The sequence below is a fragment of the Melospiza georgiana genome, chromosome 14, assembly GCF_028018845.1.
Source record: "Melospiza georgiana isolate bMelGeo1 chromosome 14, bMelGeo1.pri, whole genome shotgun sequence".
Classification (NCBI taxonomy): domain Eukaryota; kingdom Metazoa; phylum Chordata; class Aves; order Passeriformes; family Passerellidae; genus Melospiza; species Melospiza georgiana.
The window spans coordinates 17,596,168-17,619,677 of record NC_080443.1 but is presented as its reverse complement, the minus strand read 5'-3'; the positions used below and the strand labels follow the sequence as shown (position 1 = coordinate 17,619,677).

Below are 23,510 nucleotides of genomic sequence, written 5' to 3'. Positions count from 1 at the left end.
GCCTGCTTCGTCTCCTTGTGCCTGAGGAGCCCAGAACTCCCATCTTAAACTCCCCAAAAGAAATTCTTAATGAAGGAACTTCTACAGAGAGGCTGCCTGAGATCCAAAAATCCAAAAGCAGAAGGGATGGAAGAGGGTAGGAAGAAATCTGGGTTCCTACCAATGTGATAGGCATTGCAAAACTGTAAGAGTAATAGATCAATTACTTAATATCAAAATTTGACCCAGTTTGTTGACTTACCTTGCCAACTAATCTGGGGAATGGAGGTCTTTGATTTTCAGGAATTAGTATTGGAGTTGCCAAAATAGCCCTTTTTTGTCTTGGAATTCCAAGGCTGCCTTCTAGTTTTAAGATTTCCTGAAAAAGAAAAAGACCAATGAGTAAAAATTCCAGATATTCAGGTGTTATTCCCTTTCCCTGCACATTTAGGTAAAATTCCCATGAACCACCAGATTCTAAGTTTAGTATTGTATATTTTCCAGCAATTAGTGATAACATAATAAAGCATGTATTTAATCTTTCAGGTTACTGCACTTTTTCAGTGGCAGTAGAAAGCCCATATTGATTTTGTACTCATGTAAACAAGTTATAAACCTAAGCAGTTGTGTCTACAACCCTAAACTGATAGCTGATTAAATCATAAACCTTTAGCAAGGACTGATTTACCTCAAATACTTGCACAAGACCAGTAAAAGCCACATTTCAAATGTTTCTAGAGAATTTTCTCTAAAGATATAGATGATAATATCTCTGAAGACATAGATGAGGACAGACATCATCTTCACTCAGTCACTTCTCAGCCCAGGCTTTCAATCAAACAGAACAAAGTGAATTTGCAAACACAGTCCACAGGAAATGAACACTCAATAAACACCAAAAGTTTATAACTCCAAATCAGACACCAAAGCCCAGGTGTAACTTCAAATATGAGCTGGTAGGTTGTTGGTGTTGGATGTTTTGCTGTGTTGGCGTTTGCTTTCTCTTAGAGAAAGCTTCATGCTATGCTCTCAGAAAGAACAAAAATAAAAGTTGCATGTACACACGACTCCTTTTTCTCTGTATTTTCTGGAGCCTTTCTTTCTGTCTGAGCTTCAGGCAGTTCAGCACGTTATGAGCTACACTGAACTCTCCACAGTGGCCTCTGGCCCCTGGAAAACTCTGCCCAGCACACCTTTGCTTTCTCTTCCCTTCTGCCTCTGATCTGCTCAGCGCTCTCCCTGCAGGAGCTGCAGCTTCCCAGAGACCACGCTCCTTCCCCTGCTTCCTCCCACAGCCTCTAAAGCTCTCCTCTCCTTTTTGCCAAGGTCAAAAACAGCCTCTCCCCATCTCCCAAAGCTCTTCCTTGATCCTTTTTTGGAAGAGAAATAAACAACAAAAAAAACCCACAAAACAAACAAACACCCACAAACAAATGAAACAAAACAACCAAAACCTAACAACAAAAAAGGGCAGATTTGTAGTGTGCTGGGAACTGTGGAACTGAAAAATATTTCAATCACTTCTTTTCATTTGGGTTGCCATGGCAGTTTTATTAAAAAATCTCTCTTTGAATTAAATGTCTCATCCCAGTAAGGCAGTTATATCCTACAGATAACACTTTGTTCTCTTAATGCACAAACTCCAAACCCCAAAGTTTTCAGCCAGTTCTGGAATCCATGTTGTTGTTTTAACAACTGATTCTTCATTACACAATGAAACCTCCATCCCTAGGCTGTGTTTTTATAAAATGGCAGAGCTGAATGAGTTTATTTCGGTGGCACAGTCTGGATCCATCAGCCAAGCTCTCCACAGCTGCTCCTGCCTCCATCTGTGACAGCTCCTCCCATCCAACAAGCCTCTCACCACACAACTCTGCTCTACCTCTGCTGGCTTTAGCATCATTTCTCAAATTTGACAACAAACATGAGCAAGGGAAACTCAAGTTTTCACCAGTTTGCTTTAGTCATGATAAAGTCAAAGAGCAGTGGGAACCACACAGAGAATCCCTTCTCACAATGCTGCCAATTTTCATAACATTTTGAGGCTCTCCCCAGTAGAGTTCCCAGCTCTCCCCAAGGCTTTGCCATTTCTCTCTAATCTTTCAGTCTGAAGGCCACTCAGGTCCCTGCTTTTGTCTTTCAACTCCTCTCCCAAGAGTTTTCCTTAATAAAAATTCATGAGAAAGTTCAAGATAAAAACAGTTGAAGTGTCAAATGACAAGAGCTGAATCCTGTCCAAAGGCAAACGCACAGAGCAGTAAAGCTTTCAAAACCCCACTGTAAACACAGAGGGGCTGGCACATGCCTGGGATGATCCTGAGGAGCAGGAGTGACTCCCAGGATGGCCACAAGGAAACCCCAGATCCTCGGCTCAGCAGCAGCATTTATCTGATCACACCTTTCAGTCCTGCTCTACTCTCGTGGTTTGATTCAGCTCAGGGAGATGGAGGGATTTGAGACAAATCTGAATGTCTTGCTCATTTGCAGAGACCTGGGGAAATGAACAAGGCACTCAGATTTGCTTATCTTTGTGTCATGGAAAGGTTTGGGTTGAAAGGGACCTTTAAAAGCCATCTGGTCCTACCTGCAGTAAGCAGGGACATCTTCCACCAGATCACTTTTCTCACAGTCCCATCCAACAAGACTTTGAATATGTCACAATTCTTTCTGTGACAGTTTGAGTAGGAAAAGCAATTTCCAGATTGTTCAACATCTAGGGCTCACAATTTTGGTAACCATAGACCCATAAACAGTTAGCTCATCACTTTCCCATGACAGGTTATCCTTACACTTCCCAAAGGTTCTCAAATGGAAGAAAAACTCAAATTATATACAGTTATTCATTAATATAAAGCAGTGAAGTTCTAAAGGAAAGCACTATGATGGTAAGACTTAAGGCCTTTAAGTCCAGATTTCTAAGCAGAACTTCAGAACAACAACAACAAAAATTTGAATTATTGTCTTTTGTTTCTAACACAATTATTCTGTTTCATGGAGAAGGAGGTTCTGCAGATTAAGCACAGAAATGTAAACACTTCCCTAAGTGTGTTTCATATTCTTCATATCTCACTGTATTTTTCTAAATAGTGATTTCTTCACGATTTCTGTCCTATCATCCCCTGGTGTCTAACAGCAATGAGTGATTAAATAAGTGGCCAAAAGCTCCTCTAGGGAATGCAGGTAAGCAGAGAAGAAGAAAATGTCAAGAATACTTCACCAATTGAATAATTGACTGGTGTTTGTGGTTATCATGATTACCACCTTTGTAAAGAACTGAGAAAAGGAAAAATATTTTGTTTAGTGCCAAGCAGCTGCAACTGCAGGTTTGATCCTCAGTGAGTGTAAAAGAAGGAATTTGCCAAGGAATCTGACATTACATGTGCACTTAACACCTGACTCAACAGCTGATAACTCTCATTCATGGATGGATATATTTGATATATAATAATTCTTACTGCATTCGCCTATTTAATTTCTTGGAGAAGAACTCACAAGGGATATAAAATTACTCCAGGTAGAGTTGGTAATTTTGCTTCAAAAGTTCTTAAAATACCAGGCTGGCATTGTCATGGGAGTGCTCTTTTGGGCCTTGCCATGAGTGAACCCACAGAGTTCTCCATCACCTTTGCTGGACCCAGCTGACCAAAACCACAGAGGTTACAACAACTCCAAATGAGGATTTCTGGCCTATCCCAGGTGGCTGTGTCCCACCAGCACCCAGAGACATGATGGCTCTGGTCACATCTGCTTCTCCCACTGGTGCTACCTTGTATGAAATACAGGAATATAAAAGTGTCTGTCTACAGGCAAAATTTAAAATAGGTACAATATAACAAATTCTTTCTTATCTAAAATGCACTAAAACAAAAAAAAAATCAATCTTTTTGATTGTTTTTAGTGGGTTTTTTAAAACAAAAATGGTAGAAGAGAAATCTCATCAGGTTCATTACTTTTACTGCTTAACTACAATCCCATATCTCACATGGTCAGTGAAATATACTTTTCATGGTCAATGGATTATGATCAGAATCCAACTATTACTTCACTGCCACCATTTCATGACCAACTTTTACACCCTCTTTTTGAGTTCCTTAATTTCCTATTCTAGGCATGGAATCAGCTCAACCATAGTTTAGCTGATTCAATGGCAATAAAGTTTGGTTATAAAGTTTGGCAATAAAGTTTGATTTCCTGTTCCCAATAAAAAAGCACCAAACACAACCTCCTCATTTTTTCCAGCATTTTGGCTAAACTTGAATTGAGAGATGCCAGCCTGCCCAAACTCCAACATCATGCAAGCTGGAATTTCCCTGCATCTTTCAAGAACTCTCCTCTTTGTTTTGTTTTTCCTTCTTTTTACCAGGCCTTCTTGCAGTGCTTGAATATTTGAATGAATAGCCTGGTCACTCTCCAGCAGCACAAACCATTACTCTTGGCAAAGAAAATTTCATTAGAACTTGTCATGGGAATAGGGTGGCTGAATTCTGGGATCGATTTGTCACAATGAGGGTTGGAAACGCTGCTGGAGTGGCAATCTGTAATCCACTGTGCTGACCAGAAAAGTGCTTCAGTTTCTTGTCATTTAGTTGGTCTTATATACTAAGGTTGATGGTATAAAATGGGGTCAACCCTAAACACAAAAAATAAAATTAATTGGATGCTTGTTGCAAGCAAAGTTCATCTGAAATAGGGAATGAGGTGTGGGAGTCTGAGATATATTGGTTTTCCTATATCACAAAAATACTGAAAAACTAGAACTCTTTGCAGGTGAATTTAAGGACTAATTTTTATATAATTCTCAGTTGACATTTTAAATCATGCTGTAATACTTAATTCCTTTATGTGTGTTATTTCTATCATCAGAATATTGCTATCATCAGCAATATTGAAGTTAATTATTTCTAAAATGTATTTTTCTGCCTAAACCAGAAAAATATTTTCACATGTTGGTAGTAATATAAAAAAAATCTCAGAAATGTGCTGGAACTTTCAGTTAATGAACAACTATTTAAACAAATAATGAACTCAATGAATAAATTTAAGAAATTTAAAGGTCAATGGCATTCACACAAACATCTGCTCAAAAGCATTCTGTCCTCAATGCCCGTAAATGTCACCCTAAAAATCACTTTTTGTGCTTGGGAAGAACAAACCCAGTAAAATACAGCTGGCTAAGGGAAATTGGATATTTCAGAGAAAAAAAAAACTTCCAAGCTGGTGATGCATGGACCGATACAATATCTAATGGAAATTGCTGGTGAAATTTGATTTAATTACTCTGGGTGCTCCTCCTCCTATAATTGTGCCATAAGTGGAGAGGCAGAGCCCCACAGTGCCCATTTCTGATCCATCCATTAACTGCAGAGACACTTGGAGATCTCAGCTTTTCCTGGGCCCTCCATCTGCCTGGCCCAGGGGGGGTTTTATAGGATGGAGGCTCCTGTGATCTTCAGGGGAGTCAAAAACAGAGGGGAAAAAAATTGTTCTGGTTCAAACCATTTGGTCATGTGTAAATCAGAACCATTTTAATGACAATATATTCTAGAGTGTTTTTGATACATAGGTGACAAAGCTATGGTGGAGACACACCTGAATTTTCACTTTGTGAAATAATTAATTCCATTATTGCCCTGGACTTCTGCAGTATCTTTTTTGATGGAAAAAATCCTGTTTCTATTGAAATACAAGTTTCATTTATCTACACACCTGCCTTATTCTGTGACAGCAAAAAGTTTTTCTAAGATGAAAACAAAGTACCACTAACTTTGCTATAGCCATGGGATTTACCTGCACTGAGAACAATACACTCTTCTTTTAAATTAACATTTCAGGCTTTTTTTTTGGTCATCATTTAGAGAATGTTATTCTCATTTTGAAGCATATGTGAATCACCCCCTCTTACAGGAAAGCTCATATTGGTTCAACACTGCTCATTAAATATAATGAGGTGTCCCTTATACACAAACAACCAAATATGCTCTGACTGCCTCATCTGTCAAACACAGCTGAAATACAGGCTTGAGGAGAAAGACAATGGCTGACCTTATGCTCTATCTTCACCAGGATGCATTAGCAACACATCACTGATCATGGGTAAAAATACCCTTTTCTCCATCCCTGCTGTGCTTACACTTGTAGCAAAGCAAATAAAACCAGACTGCTTTTAACAGCATGCCAGGAGAAATGAAAAATTCTTAAAGATGTCCCAAAACCTTCAGCACTTCAAATAAATGTAACTGAAATAAGGAAAGCAATTTTTGATGCCATTGCCTAGGTAAAAAAGCCTTAAGAAAAGTGTGCTGTAATAAAAATTTACATTAAAAATAGAGTGTTTTGGTTTGGTTTTTCTTTCACTTAATGAAATCATCTGCTTTTGGGTGAGATACCAAATTGCTACTGAAAACAGAAACACAGTGGAGATCTGAAGCAATTAAAATCTTTCAAAAATCTGATTCTTTTTAGATTTAACCAAAGCCATGTGTAAAATACATTGCACAGCATGGACACGAGGCCTTAACCTCTTACTCCCCATATTCCTGCTCTCAGTATTCCACTGAGTGGACTCATTTCTCTGCTCACATTGGAAGAACTCAAAATTCAAGAGTCCTTTTCATACTCAAAAAGGAGAAAGAACACATAGAACATAAATATCAGTTCTAAGGCTGATAAATGAGTTAAAGATGAGTTTTGGTGGGGCAATAACCAACATGAATCCACAAAATCTGTGGATCTGTAGCACACCAATGACAACTCCAAATGTGGGATAACACAAGCAGCCATGAACAAGCAGCTCCACATTTTCCTCCTGGGATATAAGGACAATTTCTAATAAATAAAGTTTATTTCTTATGTGAAATAAATATTATTCATAGCAGAAGTTGTTTCACCTTGGAAAACCAGCTCTCTATGTCTTGCTGCAGGGCAGCCAGCTGTGAGAGTGTGCAGAAAATTAACACCCTTTATACCTTTATTGTGGGCTCAAGTGCTGTGGAATCCACTGCATTATAACAGTGCTGCACAAAAGCAATTCCATGGTACCTTCAAGAAAAAGAGTGTGTGCTAAAGCCATGTGTGCTGTTAAATGCAGTCCCAGACCCCTGCCTGAATGGACACACAAGCCACATTTCTTGCCCTGTATTTTGTATTTTGGTTCCTTGAGCTGTGCAGGTGCATCAGTTTGGCACCTCCAGGTGAATCCTGCTCTGTGCACAGCATTAATCACATGGAGGACACAGCTATGGATCAATTTCCATGTACCTTATGCTGAAAAACAAAACAAAAAGACCACATTCGTTAAGAGTGTGAGAAGTGTGTTTCTAGCTGGAGCAATCCAGGTGAGCTTAACTGGGAGGGGTTTTGAATAATTCCCACTAGAACTAGTACTCTCTTGCATGTATAATATTGCAGTCATGTGCCTGCACAACTTCCTCCCTCCTTCCCTGCTCTACTAACTCCTAGCAAAAATAACTTTGCCCAAGAGTGCAGAGCAGGGCTGTGCTGTGTTTAGATCACAATAAAAACTCTGGGTGTTTTCCCCAAGGCCTGACAATGCATGCAGGGTGCTCCCCAGAGCTGCATTCCTGAGCTCTCCCGTGCAGGAGCTGCCAGGCTGACAAATGAAGCCGTGGTCTGTGATGAAGACAAAATGCCCACTTAGATCCAGGCTCCAGCAAAGCTCCTCAGTCACCAGGCTGGATTTCAAGTCTGGTTGAAAGAAGAAATGTTAGCGCATTAATCCACTTCACTGCTCGGTCCAGCTACTCGGAACAAATTAATTAACGGGCGTTAACTGAGTCCAGAAAGCTGAAATCATAGTGAATTAATCCACTTCACAATTTGGGCTCTAGTTTTACTCTTCGACACAAATTAACAGCCAATAACTGCCCGACAGCAGCAGCTTGACTCTGTTGTGTGGCACAATAAAGAGAGAGTGCTGCAGTGCCTTGTGGACAGCTTTTCATTATCACCTGAGTGCTGCCGGCCTTCCTGCTGCACTCTGGCTGCATTTTTCAAAGGTGAGAATACAAGACCTAAACATGCCCTGTGTTATTTGTTCCCACCACAGTGACCCAATTAAATTCACAGGACAATGCCTCTTAGTTCTACACCTTTCATTAGACTGGACAGTCTCAAAGACCCACACAGTATTAGTAAAGAGAGAGCACCCAGTTAAGTTCTGACTTGGATAAAAGGTGTCTAAAAATTCACATGCAATGATCCAAGTTTTAAAAAATATTAATTCCAAGACACATTTAAAAAAAAAAAACCAAACCCAGTCATTCATTCAAATTTGACTTCTAGATTTGATTTCTGCTGAATTTATAAAATATGCTGGCTAGAAATAACAACATTGTTTTGGTTTTGCTGTATCTGTTTTGGGTGGGAAATCAAAGCACAGCTTTTTTTGCAGAAGGCTCCCAAAAGAAAAGTGAAACATGCAAGATGGAGACCCAGAACAGGCTTGGACATCTTTGTGCATTCTCACATTTCTCCTTAATCACATGCTGGCAATTAAGTCTGCTTCAGGAAATTCAAAGAGTGTACCTGTCAGGAATCAGAGGCAAATTAATTGCTGTACTGGAACAGATCAATGATTCATGAGCTGTAACATCAAGCTGCTAACAATATTAATTGCCACATACTTCAGGGAGAAGAGCCTAAAATGGCAGGAGTCATAGTTTACAATGGTTTGAAGATGTTTTTTCTGGGTTATAACTGCAGAAACTAAAGCCAAGTACACTTTACAATACAAGAAATGTGACATGAGAGTTCCCAACTGTAAATCATTCCAGTTCATATGTTTGAATCTGAGCATCTTGCCCTAACAACCTGCAGCCAGAGGAGCACAGAAATATTTATATTCCTTAGTTCACACCTGCTGACCTTTAACTGAGCATCTCCATGGTATGAGAACAGTCCCCACCTACACAAGCACCAAGTAAACAGGTTTTATTAAAGTTTCCTGGCCAAGAGAAGGCAGATCCAGACTTACTCCCTGCATGTCATTTGCCTGGCAACTCCAGTGCTACTTGTTTTTGTGGCATTGGCCATGGGCTTCCCACTCTGTGTTTCTGAGCAGTGGGGAGCTGAATCCAAGATTATTTAAAGGAAATGATGCTCTCAAAGCTGTCAGAGCAGGGCTGGAGCACTCCAGTGCTGCTTGTTAACTCCAGAGCAGGGACAGCCAGCCCAGCAGCCACAGGGGACAGAGCAGACACAGGTTCTCTGTTGTTCTAATAATTGCTCCCACACACCTTCCAGTGAATGCTGTTATTTCAGCACTCCACAGATCTGAAAACCCTGCTCAGGTCTTGATTTCTAATCCCGTGTGTTTCTGAGAAAGAAATTATATATTCAAATGCATTCAAAAGCCTGGGCTCTGACCAAAGGAGATTATCCACCCCTTTATTTCCACTTTACCTTTTTGTTCATATTTCATATTTGTTCAGTTCTGTCAGATAAGTTCTATTTTTATCCATATGCATTTTCTTGCTCCCAAAGTAACTGAAGTCATTAAAGCAGACCTGTGATGTCTGCTGCTTCTACTGACACACTGGAATTCAAACAGGACAATTCTAGAACTGAAACCCTGGGTTCTCACAGCTTGAGCTAAATCAGCAATAATTCTCTACCCCTCATAATTATCCATCATGCCAGCCCCAGAAGAACCTCGAGTGGACTGGATTTAAATGTCTTTATGAATTTGTAAAAATGATTCTCCAGTTCTCATTGCACATGTCAAGTACAAACTCCTGCCTCCCAACGAGGCAAACAACCAAAGACCCTGTGTGTGCCAGAGCAGGCACAGCATGCTGCCATTGCAAAGTGCAGAATTTCCCAGGAACGTGAGGAAATTAATTCAACTCTGCGTTATTCAACTTTGATCACACCGTTCCCTTTGGTATCCCAGCTCCAAAATCAAACCTTCAGCCCTCACTGTGCTCGAGGGTCTGGCTGCTCCTGCCTGATCATTGCACAGAAAGTGCAGCATGACTTTCTTAGCCTAAAATAGCTTTATTTTGCTGGAGCCATCTAATAGAGACAAGTTAATAAATTGCAGCCCTCCTAATTTGATACATTTTTGGTCCTGTTTCAGTTTACAAACTGTCCATTAGCAGACCCTGAAATCTGTGAACAAATACATTATCTACCATTATACGCAAGTTTTTCAGATGAGTAATTTTTGATCTTCAGATTGCTCAGGCAGTTGCTTGGAAACATTTGTCTGTATTAGTTACACAAGTCATGTGGCATTATTTGTCTTTTCAGATTGGATGGCTTCTGTGAATAAGCAACAGAGCATGAAATGCAAATTTCATGATATAAAATTCAGAACTTGCTTTTGGCAAGGATTTGATTTATTACATTTAGAGCACAAGATGAAAACAAAAAGGTTATCTCTGTGATCTGAATGACTTTATGGGAAGTGATGCCTGTGCCACTTGGAGGAGTAATGACATAAATTACAAAACCAAAAAAAAAAATGTAAAAGATGGAATGAGGTTTGGAATAGCTGTGCTGCGGAGAATGAACCCATGCAATGGAAATACTTCTGTTGATTAGTACTTTCCAGGGAATAATACTTTCCTAGATTAAAACATAGGTGGGTAGGTCAGAAAATTCATGGGAGCTCAAGTAAACTGTTATTTTTCTTATTTTGGAATTTTGAGCAAGCAAAGAAAGAGAAGCAAGTGGTTTTGTTCATATTGATGGTAACAGCCTGGTATCATTCAATAAGGCTGAAAAAAGCATTCATTGGTATTTCACTGTACATTATATGAAATACAACAGAATCACTTTTCTACTGATTCTATCAGTGTGAGGGAATTGGAAACTCACACATTTTCACTTTTAACTTTGTAAAAGAACCACTTGTATTTGCCTAAGTGTTTCTGCACTGATAGTAATGATTTTTCCTCTCTATTGGATGCAACAATTTATAAAAGTGAAATCATTGGTTAGAAACTAAATATGGAATTTTACCAGCACAGACTGGTCCTTTCAGTTGAAGAGAACCAAATATGGTCAAACAATGTTACTGAGCACACTCAGACTGTGATCCAGGCTACTTCCACCAACTATAAATCCCACATTTAAAATACAGACAGAGTCCAGGAGACTGAACCTAACAAACCCTGAAGGAGGAAATAGTGCTAACACAGTGACGAAAAAGTTAGAAAATAACAGGTTTGGGGTTTTTTTCCCCAATAAAAATTTAAATCCAGAGTGCAAAGGCAGTAAAAATCATTTGCAAAGAAGAAAATATCTCTGAGGTTTTGTCTGAATTCTAGTGCCACAAGAAAATATAAAAGTGTTGGGTCTGATTTTTAATGACACTTGTGATAATTGACAGAAACATATCCCACTGCTAATTAGGTAAAGTCTCTGACTAACTTTCCTGGTACTCCCAGGCTTTCCCTGGTGCTTTTCAGGCTGGCATATTTGCCAGGAACAAATGCCAGGGTCCCAAACACAGCCAGTGCCTGGCAGCTGCAGCCTGACTCCAGAGCAAAATATTTGCGCCACCCATGATTTAAAACAGGCTCAGTTCTGGGAGGCCTGTGAGTAACCCATGATTAAGGTCAAATCCTTCTGCTGGCAGAGACAGCCCTGAGTGTGTGTGAAATATGGCAGCGCAGGCCTTGGGTACTGTTTAATGCTCTGCCCCATAAATCCCAGCAAAGGAGCTCCACAGCCCCAGCCAGGAGTGCAGTCACACTCTGGGCACCTCTCAGATGCCAAGAGGTTGTTAATGAACACTTCAAACACCAAATATGAACTTGTTTGGAAAACAAAGGTATCAGTTTGTGTTTTAACAAAACCAAATTTCTCCACTGCTTTCCATGTTTATATAAAAAGTCACACATTCTTAAATGCCAAAGAATCACCTTTTTGTCTCCATCCTTTCTCCAACACACATCTCAGCCAGATCTTGCTCATCCCTTTTCAACTGCATGTTGTTCCCTTCATAACTGCATACAGAAACTTCCTTTAAGGAATATGAGCTTATAAATCACCACCCTTTGCCTGTGCTTTAAATCAGGCATAAAAAAAATAAAATAAAAGAACCAGCATGCAGGGCTAAGATTAAAAGTTGGATTCATACTAAAGAATGGTGCCTTTTTAGCATTGAAACTGAAGCTGTAGATTATTCTGTGCTGATTAAGTGCTACAGTGGGCAAAGGACTTTCTCATAATGAACACTGCTGTAAAACAATTTATCTACAAGAAAGGAAACAAGTTTGCATAATCCATTTATGGTTGATTCAGCTTTAGAGGAATTTGTTATATAAATATATCTCACCCTGGGGAATTGTTTTGCCAAAATAACTAATGAAAGCATTTGAACAACTTAACACTGATAATTAATAGGATTTTTCAGTATCACAATGGAAAATGACACTTTCCCATGTACATTAACCATCACACCAGTGACAGACAAAAACTTGGCAAATTCCAACAGCCAAACACATCAGAAGGTGGAAAATGAATTAATGAATTGACTTAGCAGATGCAAAATTGCTAAGCTGGTGACATGTTTTAACTGAGCCTCAAAAAGTGTTTAACTATACTCCCTTAAAAAAACATTCCATAGCTCAGTAATTACCAATTTTAAAAACCCTTAATTAATAGTTCAATTGTTCAAGTGACATCACGAATATTCTGCTATCATGCTGGAATGTTTGAGTAAACACTATCTATGTTGTTATCCACTTTGCTGGCAATCTCAAGCAATGTTTTAAGTTTAGGTGTCAATATTTAATCACCAAGAAGGATCACAAGCTCATCAATAATGCTTTGCCAACTGCAGTTCCCCAGAGACTTCAAACTTACAGTGAATTTCACCTGCTTTTGTGGTCACATAATTATTTTTATTATGCTTTTTGGCAATGTTGGCTGCCAAAAAAGGTTGTCCTAAAATCCCAGTGTGACAAAAATCAATTTTCAGATGCAAATGAGGGTGCCATAGGTGACATTTTTCATACCCAATAAATTGCCTGTCTGTGGCTTTGAACTAATGGACACATAAACAAGAGAGATTGGTGCCAAGGTATTGCATTATAATCTTAGTGACGTTTTATGAGACTCATGCCACAGGCTGCAGAGGGAAAATAAAACAGAGGGACGGGGCATGAACAATTTGAGGAAACCTGTAAGAATAGATTTATTTTTTATACAGTATTTTCTTTATTTTTTTCCTGACCTCTCATTTTCCACCCAGCTACTTCTGCCCTCCTCTCCTCTCTCCTTCTTTTATTTTTAATTTTAGGGCTCTTCATGACCCCTTCTGTCTGTCACAACTTTTATCTCATTTTGATCCTACACTTCTCTTCTGCTCTGTCCCTTACCTATCTTCCCAATTTCTCTCCTAGAAAATTTATGCCAACAAAACAAAATTTATTCCAGTCATTCATTTTTAATTCTGACAGCTGTGTGTCCATCTACCTCCACCTCCTTGAGGTGATATTTAAACTTTCCTAAGAAATACAAGAAATACACTGCAACTCTCATTATCTTTAGAAACAACAAAGACTTTAAGTGAACTCTCTGCTCGTGTCAGGCACGGCTGCACTTCAATGAGGAAATCTGCATTTGCACCAAACAAATAGCTGAGACTTCATAGGCTGTCTGAAGCTTATCCTGAATTATCACAAAATTCTTATCCTGAATAATCACAAAATTCTTGAGCCTGCAAATTTATGTTGGAAGTCCTGTGAGATATTTACCCTTGCAAAACAAATAGAAACAAGATAAACCCAATATTTTTATGCTGTGTTGATAGTATTGTTTCCAACTGTAGTTGAAATGAAAGATATGGTTGCATAATAGCTTCTCAAGCCTTTTCAAAAGATGTAAGTAAAGTTCAAATCTTAAGCTTTTGAAACTTTAATCTTGGAATAAAGAACAATCTTTTTGTTATTTCACATTTCTCTCCTGCTAGGAAAACATGAATGTTACAGAAATGGCAAAGAAATGAATCCTCCCTCAGACTTATCCCCATGCAAGGGCTGAATAATAATTTTGGGGAAAGATCTGGAAAATACCCATTTCAAACTCTCATCCTCTCATATTTAATAAACAACATTTTTGCTGCTGATTCTCCTTAGCTGTTTTGACTTCTTTTTGGAGTAGAAGAGAAGGAACTTTTTCTGCTGCACTTCTATTTCCCTCCTCCTGCAAAATCAGAGCCCTGTGAAGCCCAGAAACCACTGCTCCTTGTCTGTGCCCATCAGCATCATGTTCAGAAGTGTTGGGATAATGCTCTCAGGCACAGGGGGGATTGTTGGGGTGTCCTGTGCAGGGCCAGGAGCTGGATTTTGATGATCACAGTGGGTCCCTTCCAATTTAAGATATTCTGTGACCATCAGCACGGCAGCAAGGCAGAGCTGGTGTCTCAAACTGTGCAGGCACAGCTCTTTAAATACAGCTTTAAACTTGTGTTTATGCCCCTGCTCTGGCTGGCCAGACAGCATCAGTGCATTCCCCAGAGCCAAGAGTTTGTTCCCATTGCCAGAGCAACCCTGGGCAAGGCTGGAACCCAGGGCAGAGAGCCACAGCCTTCCCCACCCTGCTCTTCTGAGAAGGGAACCCATGGTGGGGAGTGTGGAACACCCTGTTCCCTGCCTTTTATGGTCACCACAGGCATCTGCTGCCCAAGGCAGGGAATGTCCACAGCTCCTCTCTCTTCCTCACTCCATTCCGGCATGGCTTGTCAGTCCTGCAAACATTCAGAGAGTCTTTAATTCCAAAAGTCCACAAGTGACTTCAGTGGCCAAATTCCCCGGTCAGATTAATTATCTCTGTCACTGCTGGCAGTGCAGGGAGTGTCTGATAGAAAACTCCCAGGTGGTGGAGAATTTACCTTCTAGTAAATTTACACCACAGAGCAGTACCACAGTCTGCTCCTCCTCCAGAGCACCAAAGGTGATTCAGAGTTGCTCACATCACAGGTTGGTTTCAATGTAAAACTCAGTTTTACAGTTTTACAATATTTCTGGAAGCAGCTTCAAGTTGTATGGATGAAAGAAATCTATCCTTAAGGCTACAAAAAAGGATTTTATTTCTGAATGAGGTTTGACCAGCTCATATCTCTGAGCAGCAGGACATACCAGCCAAAATACCAATTCAATCACATTCACCAATTTAGCCGTGTAAAACAATAAACTGAACTTGGAATAACTTCTTAGATGCCAGGTATATTAATTGAAAGTACATCAGAGGCAAAAGGTGTACAAATTTCAGGGAAATAAATGTTCTGAGAGCTGGTTCTACACTCCTGATCTCTACTGCCACTGTCCAAAGCTATTAATTTACACAAAATGTTAATTTAAAAATAGATTATATAAAGTAGCATAGTTTTATGAGTATTCAACACAGAGTTCTAGGACTCATTAATTTAAATTTTATTTCACCTGTAAATATTAAAGACTTAAAAATACTGGGATAAATTGATGTAGAGTTGCTAAAGGTTCTATAAACAGCCCTGTACTATGTCACTTTTCCAAGTGTCTGCTTTGTTGACAGTCACTTTATTCCAGTTTCCCTGTAGTGAACATGAAACAGCCACCTAAAGAAAACCTCTCGTAATTAGAACAAGGCAGGTACTAAACCTATCCCATGGCTTATCTCTGTATTTGTAGCTGGAGTTCATTAACTTGTCAGCACTGATTCCTTTTGAATAGGAAAATGAAATGAAAAAATGACGTGCAAATCAATATCAACTGTTAAGCCGTGTTCTCATTTAGCGCAGTGTCAGATATGAAATATTGAGAATCAAAATGAAAATTTCTGGTGGAAAAACATGCTTAGTGTGGCATTTTTATAAGACAATTATTACAGTGAATTAAGGTACTTGTCATCCCATGGTGAAAGTTACAGCATGTTGAAAGTTAAAATCTTCTAAACTTTTTTTTCATTTTTTTTTCAGATTTTTTGAAACAACATTAAGCTTGATAAATGGAAGAAGCATTTAAGAATGTATAATTCATGCTTATTAGCTGAGATAAAATCCATGTAGCACATTCACATATATCTAGAGAGAAAGAGATATCTGCTTAAATGAGTCTCACAGAACTCAGCATTCCATCACAGTTCCACTGATATTTTTCAAAAATACACTTCACACATACAAATCTGTTATCAGAAGATTACAAATTAGTCTCCTTGGACTAGATAACAATGATGTTAATGGAGTACAAAAGTGTGGATTTTTTTTTTTTTTTTTGTTGTTGTTAAGGTTGGGATTAAATGTGTGAGATGGAATTTTTTGTTTGGATTTCTTCCTTAGCAGACACCTTTCAAACCAAGACAAAACCCCACCTGTAATGTGCTTCTTGCAGGAATCAGACACAGAGAGGCATCAAAGTGAAGATTGTCAATAGTAACACTTCTTCCTTTTGCCCATCTTGGGCTTCCTTCTAGAAGCTCTTTGCTCTATTTCCTGCATGCATCTCCTAAAGCCAGAATTTTTGAACAGAAATGCCAGTGCAGGACGTTCTTGCCCTCCCTTCGTTCTCCTAAGCACACACCCTCACTGGAAACCAGTCTTATCTTCCCACTGTCTAGACTTGAGGTTAATTCACGTTATTTTCTCATTTTATAGTTTTAAAGAATGAGTTTTAATCAAGCCACTTATCTAATTCACAATTGTTCAGAAACATATTTCCCATTAATAAAATGATCGTAAGTGCAGCCTAATGCACTGAGTGCCAACAAAAAGAAAAGACACAATAATTACCAGCACTGACAAGGAATTCGGAAAGCCATTAAATAAAACCAATAATTTCTCTCCCCCAGTCCTCCAACCATAACTCTCCCATATTTTTATACCACTAGAAGCTACTGTAATTATGTTCCTCAAGTAAGCCATCTACTTTTTGTTTAGTAGACAAAAATTAAAGGAACCCTTTCCGTTTTGTACTTCTAATGTATTCCCCATGTTTTTCCTCTAATTGAATTAAATATGACATGTTAAAGAAGGAAACATTTTCATTTGGGATACAGATGATTGAACTTTTCTGGCAGATGTTAAATTTAATAGACATCATAGGGCTGAACAGAATCTCCTTTATGTTATTTACAAATTTGAGATATAATTTTAAAGTAATTACAGTCAGTACACAAAATCTGGGATTAAAAGCCACTGAAATAATGTGAAACTTCTGAGATCCTCTGAAGAGCTGCTTGATCAAAAAAACATTAATTTTGCAGGGATTCAGCTGAAGGCAGAAGCGACATTAAAAATAACTGAAGAGGTTTTTTTCCCTGTTTCAGAGACACAAAATATAACTGGCAGACTGTGACTACCCACTAACATTATGCACAATTAATATTACATAGATCAACTTGTTGCTAATAGTATCCAATAGAAGGGACCAGACCATATGATAGTCCCACTAATGCTTTCAGCTTTCCTGGCAATTAAACAACATGGAAGCACTAACAATTAACATCAAGGTCACCCCCAGATAAATTCTGATTTGGACACTCCTCACAGCAGATTTATGAGTGGATTCAAAGCTCATTAAAGCTGGTGGAATGACTCCTGTTGACTTAATGGGGATTGCATTTGGTGCACGCTTGCTGTGTTTTCCTATGACAGATTAATTACACGGTTTTGTGAATAATCAGGCCTAAAATCAGCCCTGTAACTTAAAGCTCCAAGCCTTGCTCACACACTCGTGTAGCTTTGTCAGGAATGAGTTTGAGTGTTGTAGATGTGAGCCAAATTCAGAGCCAGGTGTCCCCCAGCTTTGACTTTAAATCTTTAAACTAAAGTTTTAACATCCCCTCTCCTTACTTCTGCCTGAATTCCTGATTTGAGGGTCAATTTTGAGGGTCAAGTCTGGCTTTAATGGCCAAACCAGCTTCAAAAAGGTAGGTGTTGGATGTGGAGGGAAGGAGAGAAAACAATGGTAGGACAACAAAATACAGCAGCACAGAGAAAATGAAACCTTCTGCCAATAAAGTCAGAAAAGTTCTCAGGCTGCCCTGCACATCCACACGAGGGATGAGGCCTGAGAGCTCCAGTTTTGCCCTTGACCTGTTGCTGAAACAATTCACCTCCACTGAAAAATAAAAGTGGGACAAACAAATAAAATTTTTTAGCACCGAATTACAGTTGTTATTGAAGCAGAGTGGATAAAATAGCAAACTGTATCAATTTTAAGTTTTCAGTCATGCAGGAACATGACTTTGTTGAAAAATTGTCAAATATTGTTCCTCTTTTTTATCTCAGCTTATTCCTATATCTCTATTATGTTTCTCAACCCAAAATTATAATGTTAGCACTTAACTGTGTTAAAGTCTCTCCTCGATATTCCACACTGATGTATCAGTCATGTTTCCACAGACATAGCTGGAAATAAAACACACCTGAGCAGTTCCAATGAACCTCTCAGTTTGGAGGTTCAGCTTTGATATAATCAATAACAGAACTGAATTAATCAATGACTCTTGACTGAGGTAGTACCACAACAAATCATGAAATCCCCATCTCCCAAACCAGAAACTCAATCTAAGTTGTTTTTTTTTTTTTCTAGCAGGCCATTCTGCTGCAAAGGACTGGCAGGATTAATGCAAACACAGAATATTTGTGTAATAATCATCTTAGTAGAGCAAGAGTTGAGAGTTTGCAGTAAGGGCAGCAATAAGAACAGATTTAGTGTGAATATTCTTGTTGCAGATACCAGGTTGGAGTAAATCCCTGAGTTACCTGGGCCCTCCCACCAGGGGATTTGTCACCAGCACATTTTTCAGCAGCCAGGAGTGTCTTTTCAAGCAGAAGTAGCTGAATTTTTATTTCATCTTCAGGGAAAAGGAAAAATTTACAGGTATGAGAAAATTCTCTCTGTGCAGAGAAGAAACTGCAATGCATACCGTTTGTCAGCCAATCAGGAATTTTGTGTTTATTGGATTTTTTTGTCCCTGAGTTCAACAATATCCAAATCAAAACGATCTGGCTCTGGAGAGCACTTGAGGCCCCTGTTGCAGGGAGGTGACGTGCTGCCTTATCACCACCCTGCTGGGCCTGAAGGGAGCCCTCTGCATTTTGATACAGCCTTTTCAGCTGCATTAGTAGTGCAAACATGAACTGATTTCTTGCTAGTATTCTTTTTGTGTAGGTCAAAAATTCAGGTAATACCAATGCACCCTAATATCAGTGCAAGTATAAAGCATCCATCATCTCCTAATTCTTCATGGGATCACACCCTTGAAATCCCTGGACAAAAACATTCTGTGCCAATATCTGAGAATAAAAGTTTGGTTTGGTCTTCCAGATTTAAAAAAAACCCACAACTTATACTATCACCTTTTCCCTGGTGATTAGAGGATAAAACTTTCTACTATACAACAGTATTCAATACTGTAATAAAAGTCCAGCAAACATTTAGCATCAGATGGGTTCTAGAAGAATTAAAGAAAGATAATTGGGTTTTTATGGGTTTTAATAACTCACAGATTATCACCAATAGGTCTGCAAGCTGTAAATGGTCATCTAATGGATGTATTTTGCACATTTGTTCTAGTAGTTCTGAAAATATTTTGTCCATTAGGAGAGTAGGAAAATGCTGAATTCTGTGATGCTCCTTGTTAGCAGAGTCCTTAAAGCTCCATAAAATCTGATCATTTATACATTTATATTCACAGGAGAGATGTCTAATCTGAAACACACACAAATAAGACTCCAAGCTTCCATTTACAAATACACAGGTCATGTCACACGTTTGACCCTTTTTTGAGACAAACCAAACCAAACCAGTCCATCCACACTGCCTTGACATCACCTGGCCGCATCAAATATTCTGCAGCACCATTGGTAACATTAGAGAGATTTTAGATTTGCACTTTCTCCCTGTGCAATCACAACCCCAGGTGCCCTCTCAGTGAGAAATTGTATAAACCAAGTGGCAAAACTGTTTTTTTTTTTTCCTCAGACAGATGAACTGCTTAATGCAAAGGTTATTCAGTTTGATTTGGTGGTGAAATAAGTGAGGGGATGGATGATTAATAACTCCAAGATGACTGCAAGCATTAGCAGAGTTGTTTATTATGAAGACTCCAAATTGCTCTAAGCTTTAACTCTGACATTCTTCAAGTTGCTGAGTTATTCTAGGTACTTAAAAAAAAACCTAGCTGCAAAGTAGGATGCAAAGAAATAACCACAAAAGCATCAAAATTGTAATGATCAACAAATAAGGAATTTTAGGTCCAAAAGAAGCCATCTGTTTTTGCAATGACAGAATCAATTCTTGGGGGTGGACAAATGTAGATTTTTATCCTGTGATGCTCCATTAAATGTTTAAGATGTGTGCTGAGATAGGTGTTACTGTAATAACCATAATAAATGTTCCTTTAGGATTGTGGAAATCAGCATGGAAACATTGGGACAATCATTAGAGATCCTTATTGATGTGACCAATGAGAGAAATTGCTAAACTCTTACTCAGGGAATTATCTTTTCATGTCAATTATTTCTCTTATCATGGCTCTCTCAAATCCATGCTGCCTCCGGAAGCTGAGGGAGAAGCAGAGAGTGGGAAAACACCAGCAATATTTTGTGTGTCTGACCCAAAAAAAAACCAAAACCAAAAAACCTTGAGCTTGGTTTTGGGCACAACTCAGTTTGAGTTCCTCTTGGAACTGTCTCTGTTCCTCAGTAAATCTGAGAGCTCTGGGGTGGATCTGGGGTAGTTGTGCTGCACCAACTGCATCATTCCTGGTGCTGGATGAAAGAACAGCCATGGAATAAATGGACAATTTTTCTTCTTTACCCTCAGTTGCACACATTCTCCTGGTTTCTGTAACATCTCTTTTTCAAGATGGATTTGAGGACATTAAGGCTGTCATGGCAATTCTGATATCATATCAAAATTGCCAGCTCCTTTTCCCTAATCCCTCATTTAAGAAAACTCTGTTCCTACCCTGATGTGGAAAACTAAGTATCAAAAATAAAGATATCTATGCAAATGCCTCTTTTTAGAGATGTTTGTGTTAAGACAGGCACACACACATTCTGTCCCCATGTACTTAATAGTTGCTCTTTAAGGATCTTACAGGATGAAAGCCACTTTAGAAATGAAAGATATTACATATCCTAAGAGAAATCTACTTATCCTTTATGATCTCGCCTAATGTTCTACTAAATCATTCTTAGCCTCTTGCTTTCTTACTTATATCCTCATTTACTACATGCATTTTAAATTTAAACCTTTCACAAAGGGTTTCTTTAAACCTTCTTCTAAAGGTGTGTTGTTCCCCACACATCTGTCATGAGTTTCCATAGAACTCCATCAGTCTCTGAAGATTGAAGCATAGGATTGGCACAGTTCTGTCTGTTCCAGAATACTTCCAGGCCAAACACAGAACAAAAAATACTAGAAAAATAATTATATGCCAATGCATGATGGTTTATCACTAATCCCCAACATTTAGTGGATTCTTTCTTTATATGGATAAAGGACAGTTAATGTAGAAATCATAAAGAGAAGCTAATTTAATTCAAAACATCCACAGATAATTAATCCATCATTCAAATTCTCATAAAATGTTTTAGTCAAAAGAAGTAAATAGGTATTTTCTTGGCACTATGTGCCAGAATCCATTTTAGTTCAAATACAAGATTTTAACAACCCTTGAGCAAGTGCTCTCATTGAGGTTTGTGGAAACTTTGCCATGAGATCTTATGGATGGAGGATAAGACCTCAGTGTGTTTTAAAAGAAAAGAGAATAAAATTGGTGCATTCTAGAACTGTGTCTGGTTCTGAGTTTCCACAAAAACCTGAAGTTTCCACCAGAAGCACATCAAGCCACAGTGAAATGGTACCTGTTGCAGCAGGGAGAACCAACTGAGCAGCCTAAATGCAGCTCAGGGCTGAGAGGAAATCTGTTTGTAACTGGTTTTTAATAAAATACATTCATTGCAAAGAATTTTGACTGTCATTTCACGTTAGTCTCTAAATAATTTGAAATCGTTAACAGGGTCTGTGTTTGTCTCAAAAATAATCTAATTTCACCTTTGAATCACTGCTAAACGCATTAAGTTCTTAGCCCTCCTTGCTACTGAGGAGCACAAAGTGCCTTTTCCTGGGTAACTACACCCTGGCTCACATGGAATCTGAATGTAGATTACTCACAAAAAGGCACTGAACACTCAGGGAAGTTAACACCTTCTTGTTTCACAGGCAATTATTCATGTTTCCAGTCTATAAGACCATTTTTCTCTCCTTAAATAACCAAGCACTTCTCATTTACATGCTGAAGTTGCACACTAAGGGAAAGAGGAGGAAAGCGAGCCCACACATTTGATCTAGGCACTTACACACACAGTGAATAAACTTATGAGTCACACTTTGTCCAAAAAAGGAACATTAAATTAATGAAAACCACCAGTGGCTCCTGTTCTTTATAGCATTTACTCTGGTATTCAACACAATATGTAATTGTTGCTATGGCAACTGCCACATCTCTTGGCACCATAATAATTCTCAGATAAATAGATCTTTGTCAGAGCAAACTCCAAAGCCAGTGGATATGAAACCTGCATTTCCTTGGTGCTGGGGAAGGGGGAATTCAGAGCAGGCCTGAGGAAGCACAAGCACTGGAGGGGAGGGGAGGCTGCAGAAGCGTGGGTGCCCATTAAATCAGAGCTGTCTGGGGGTAATGCAGGGACACCCAAAAACTGCCCAGCAAAGGGGCAGGGGAGCCACAGCACTGCCAGGCACAGCTCCTGCTCCAGGGCTTCAGCTGAAATCCTCTGGAATCTGATCATTTCAGCAGGTTCTGGACCAGGCTGAGGCACAAAAAGGGAAAACAGGGGATTGGAATTTCTGTGGAAAAGAGGCTGAGGAAATTTCTGCTACAAAAGGAGCTCTTTGTTGTTTCTGCAACAGCAAGTGGTATGCACAGAGGATTTTTATAAAAATATCGTTTAAAAGGCAGCTAAATGACACTAGAGAATGACCCATTGATGAGAACAAGCTCTTGCTTTCATTGACATAAATTGAGATGTATTTTGTGCAATCCTAAAAGTAGCATTACATTTCTTTAAAAGAAAAAAAATCTATTCAGTGGTGATTATAGCACGGAAAAGTCATTTACGAAAATGCCACCAATACATAGGTATTAAATTCTAAGATCACTTTTACCTCAGCTTTTGATGCATGAATTCCAAGTCAATATGTGTTTGCAGTGCGATAACAAAAGTAACAGGAGTGATAACAACTTAATGACTAGGAGAATGTTAATATGTTAAACTTTCTGCAAAACTGAACAGTGAGAAAATGACTTTTTTTTGTTGTTTGATCTTTAAGAAAATCCTTCTTTATATGCCTGAAGGACGCTTTCATATCTGAAGGGAAGGGATCTCCTCCACTTTTCTTGAAATGGTATTCTGTACACAGTTTTGATCAGTATAATAACTCAAACGTATCATAGGTATTGATGCACCCCCTGTGACTTATTCAATTTTGTGCCTCTAAAATTAAATGCAAAACATGGTATTTTATTTATGCAGTGTATCCCTTTCTGCT

General features: G+C 38.8%; 1 protein-coding gene across 2 annotated transcripts in view; it reads right to left on the bottom strand.

Moving 5' to 3' along the window:
- Positions 1 to 23,510, bottom strand: part of CDH13 (cadherin 13) — a 441,709-nt gene that overhangs the window by 258,246 nt on the left and 159,953 nt on the right. For both annotated transcript variants that reach the window (XM_058034103.1, XM_058034102.1), the window contains exon 4: positions 242 to 358. In XM_058034103.1, the coding sequence (XP_057890086.1) occupies positions 242 to 358 (117 nt within the window). The remainder of the gene's footprint in view (positions 1 to 241; positions 359 to 23,510) is intronic.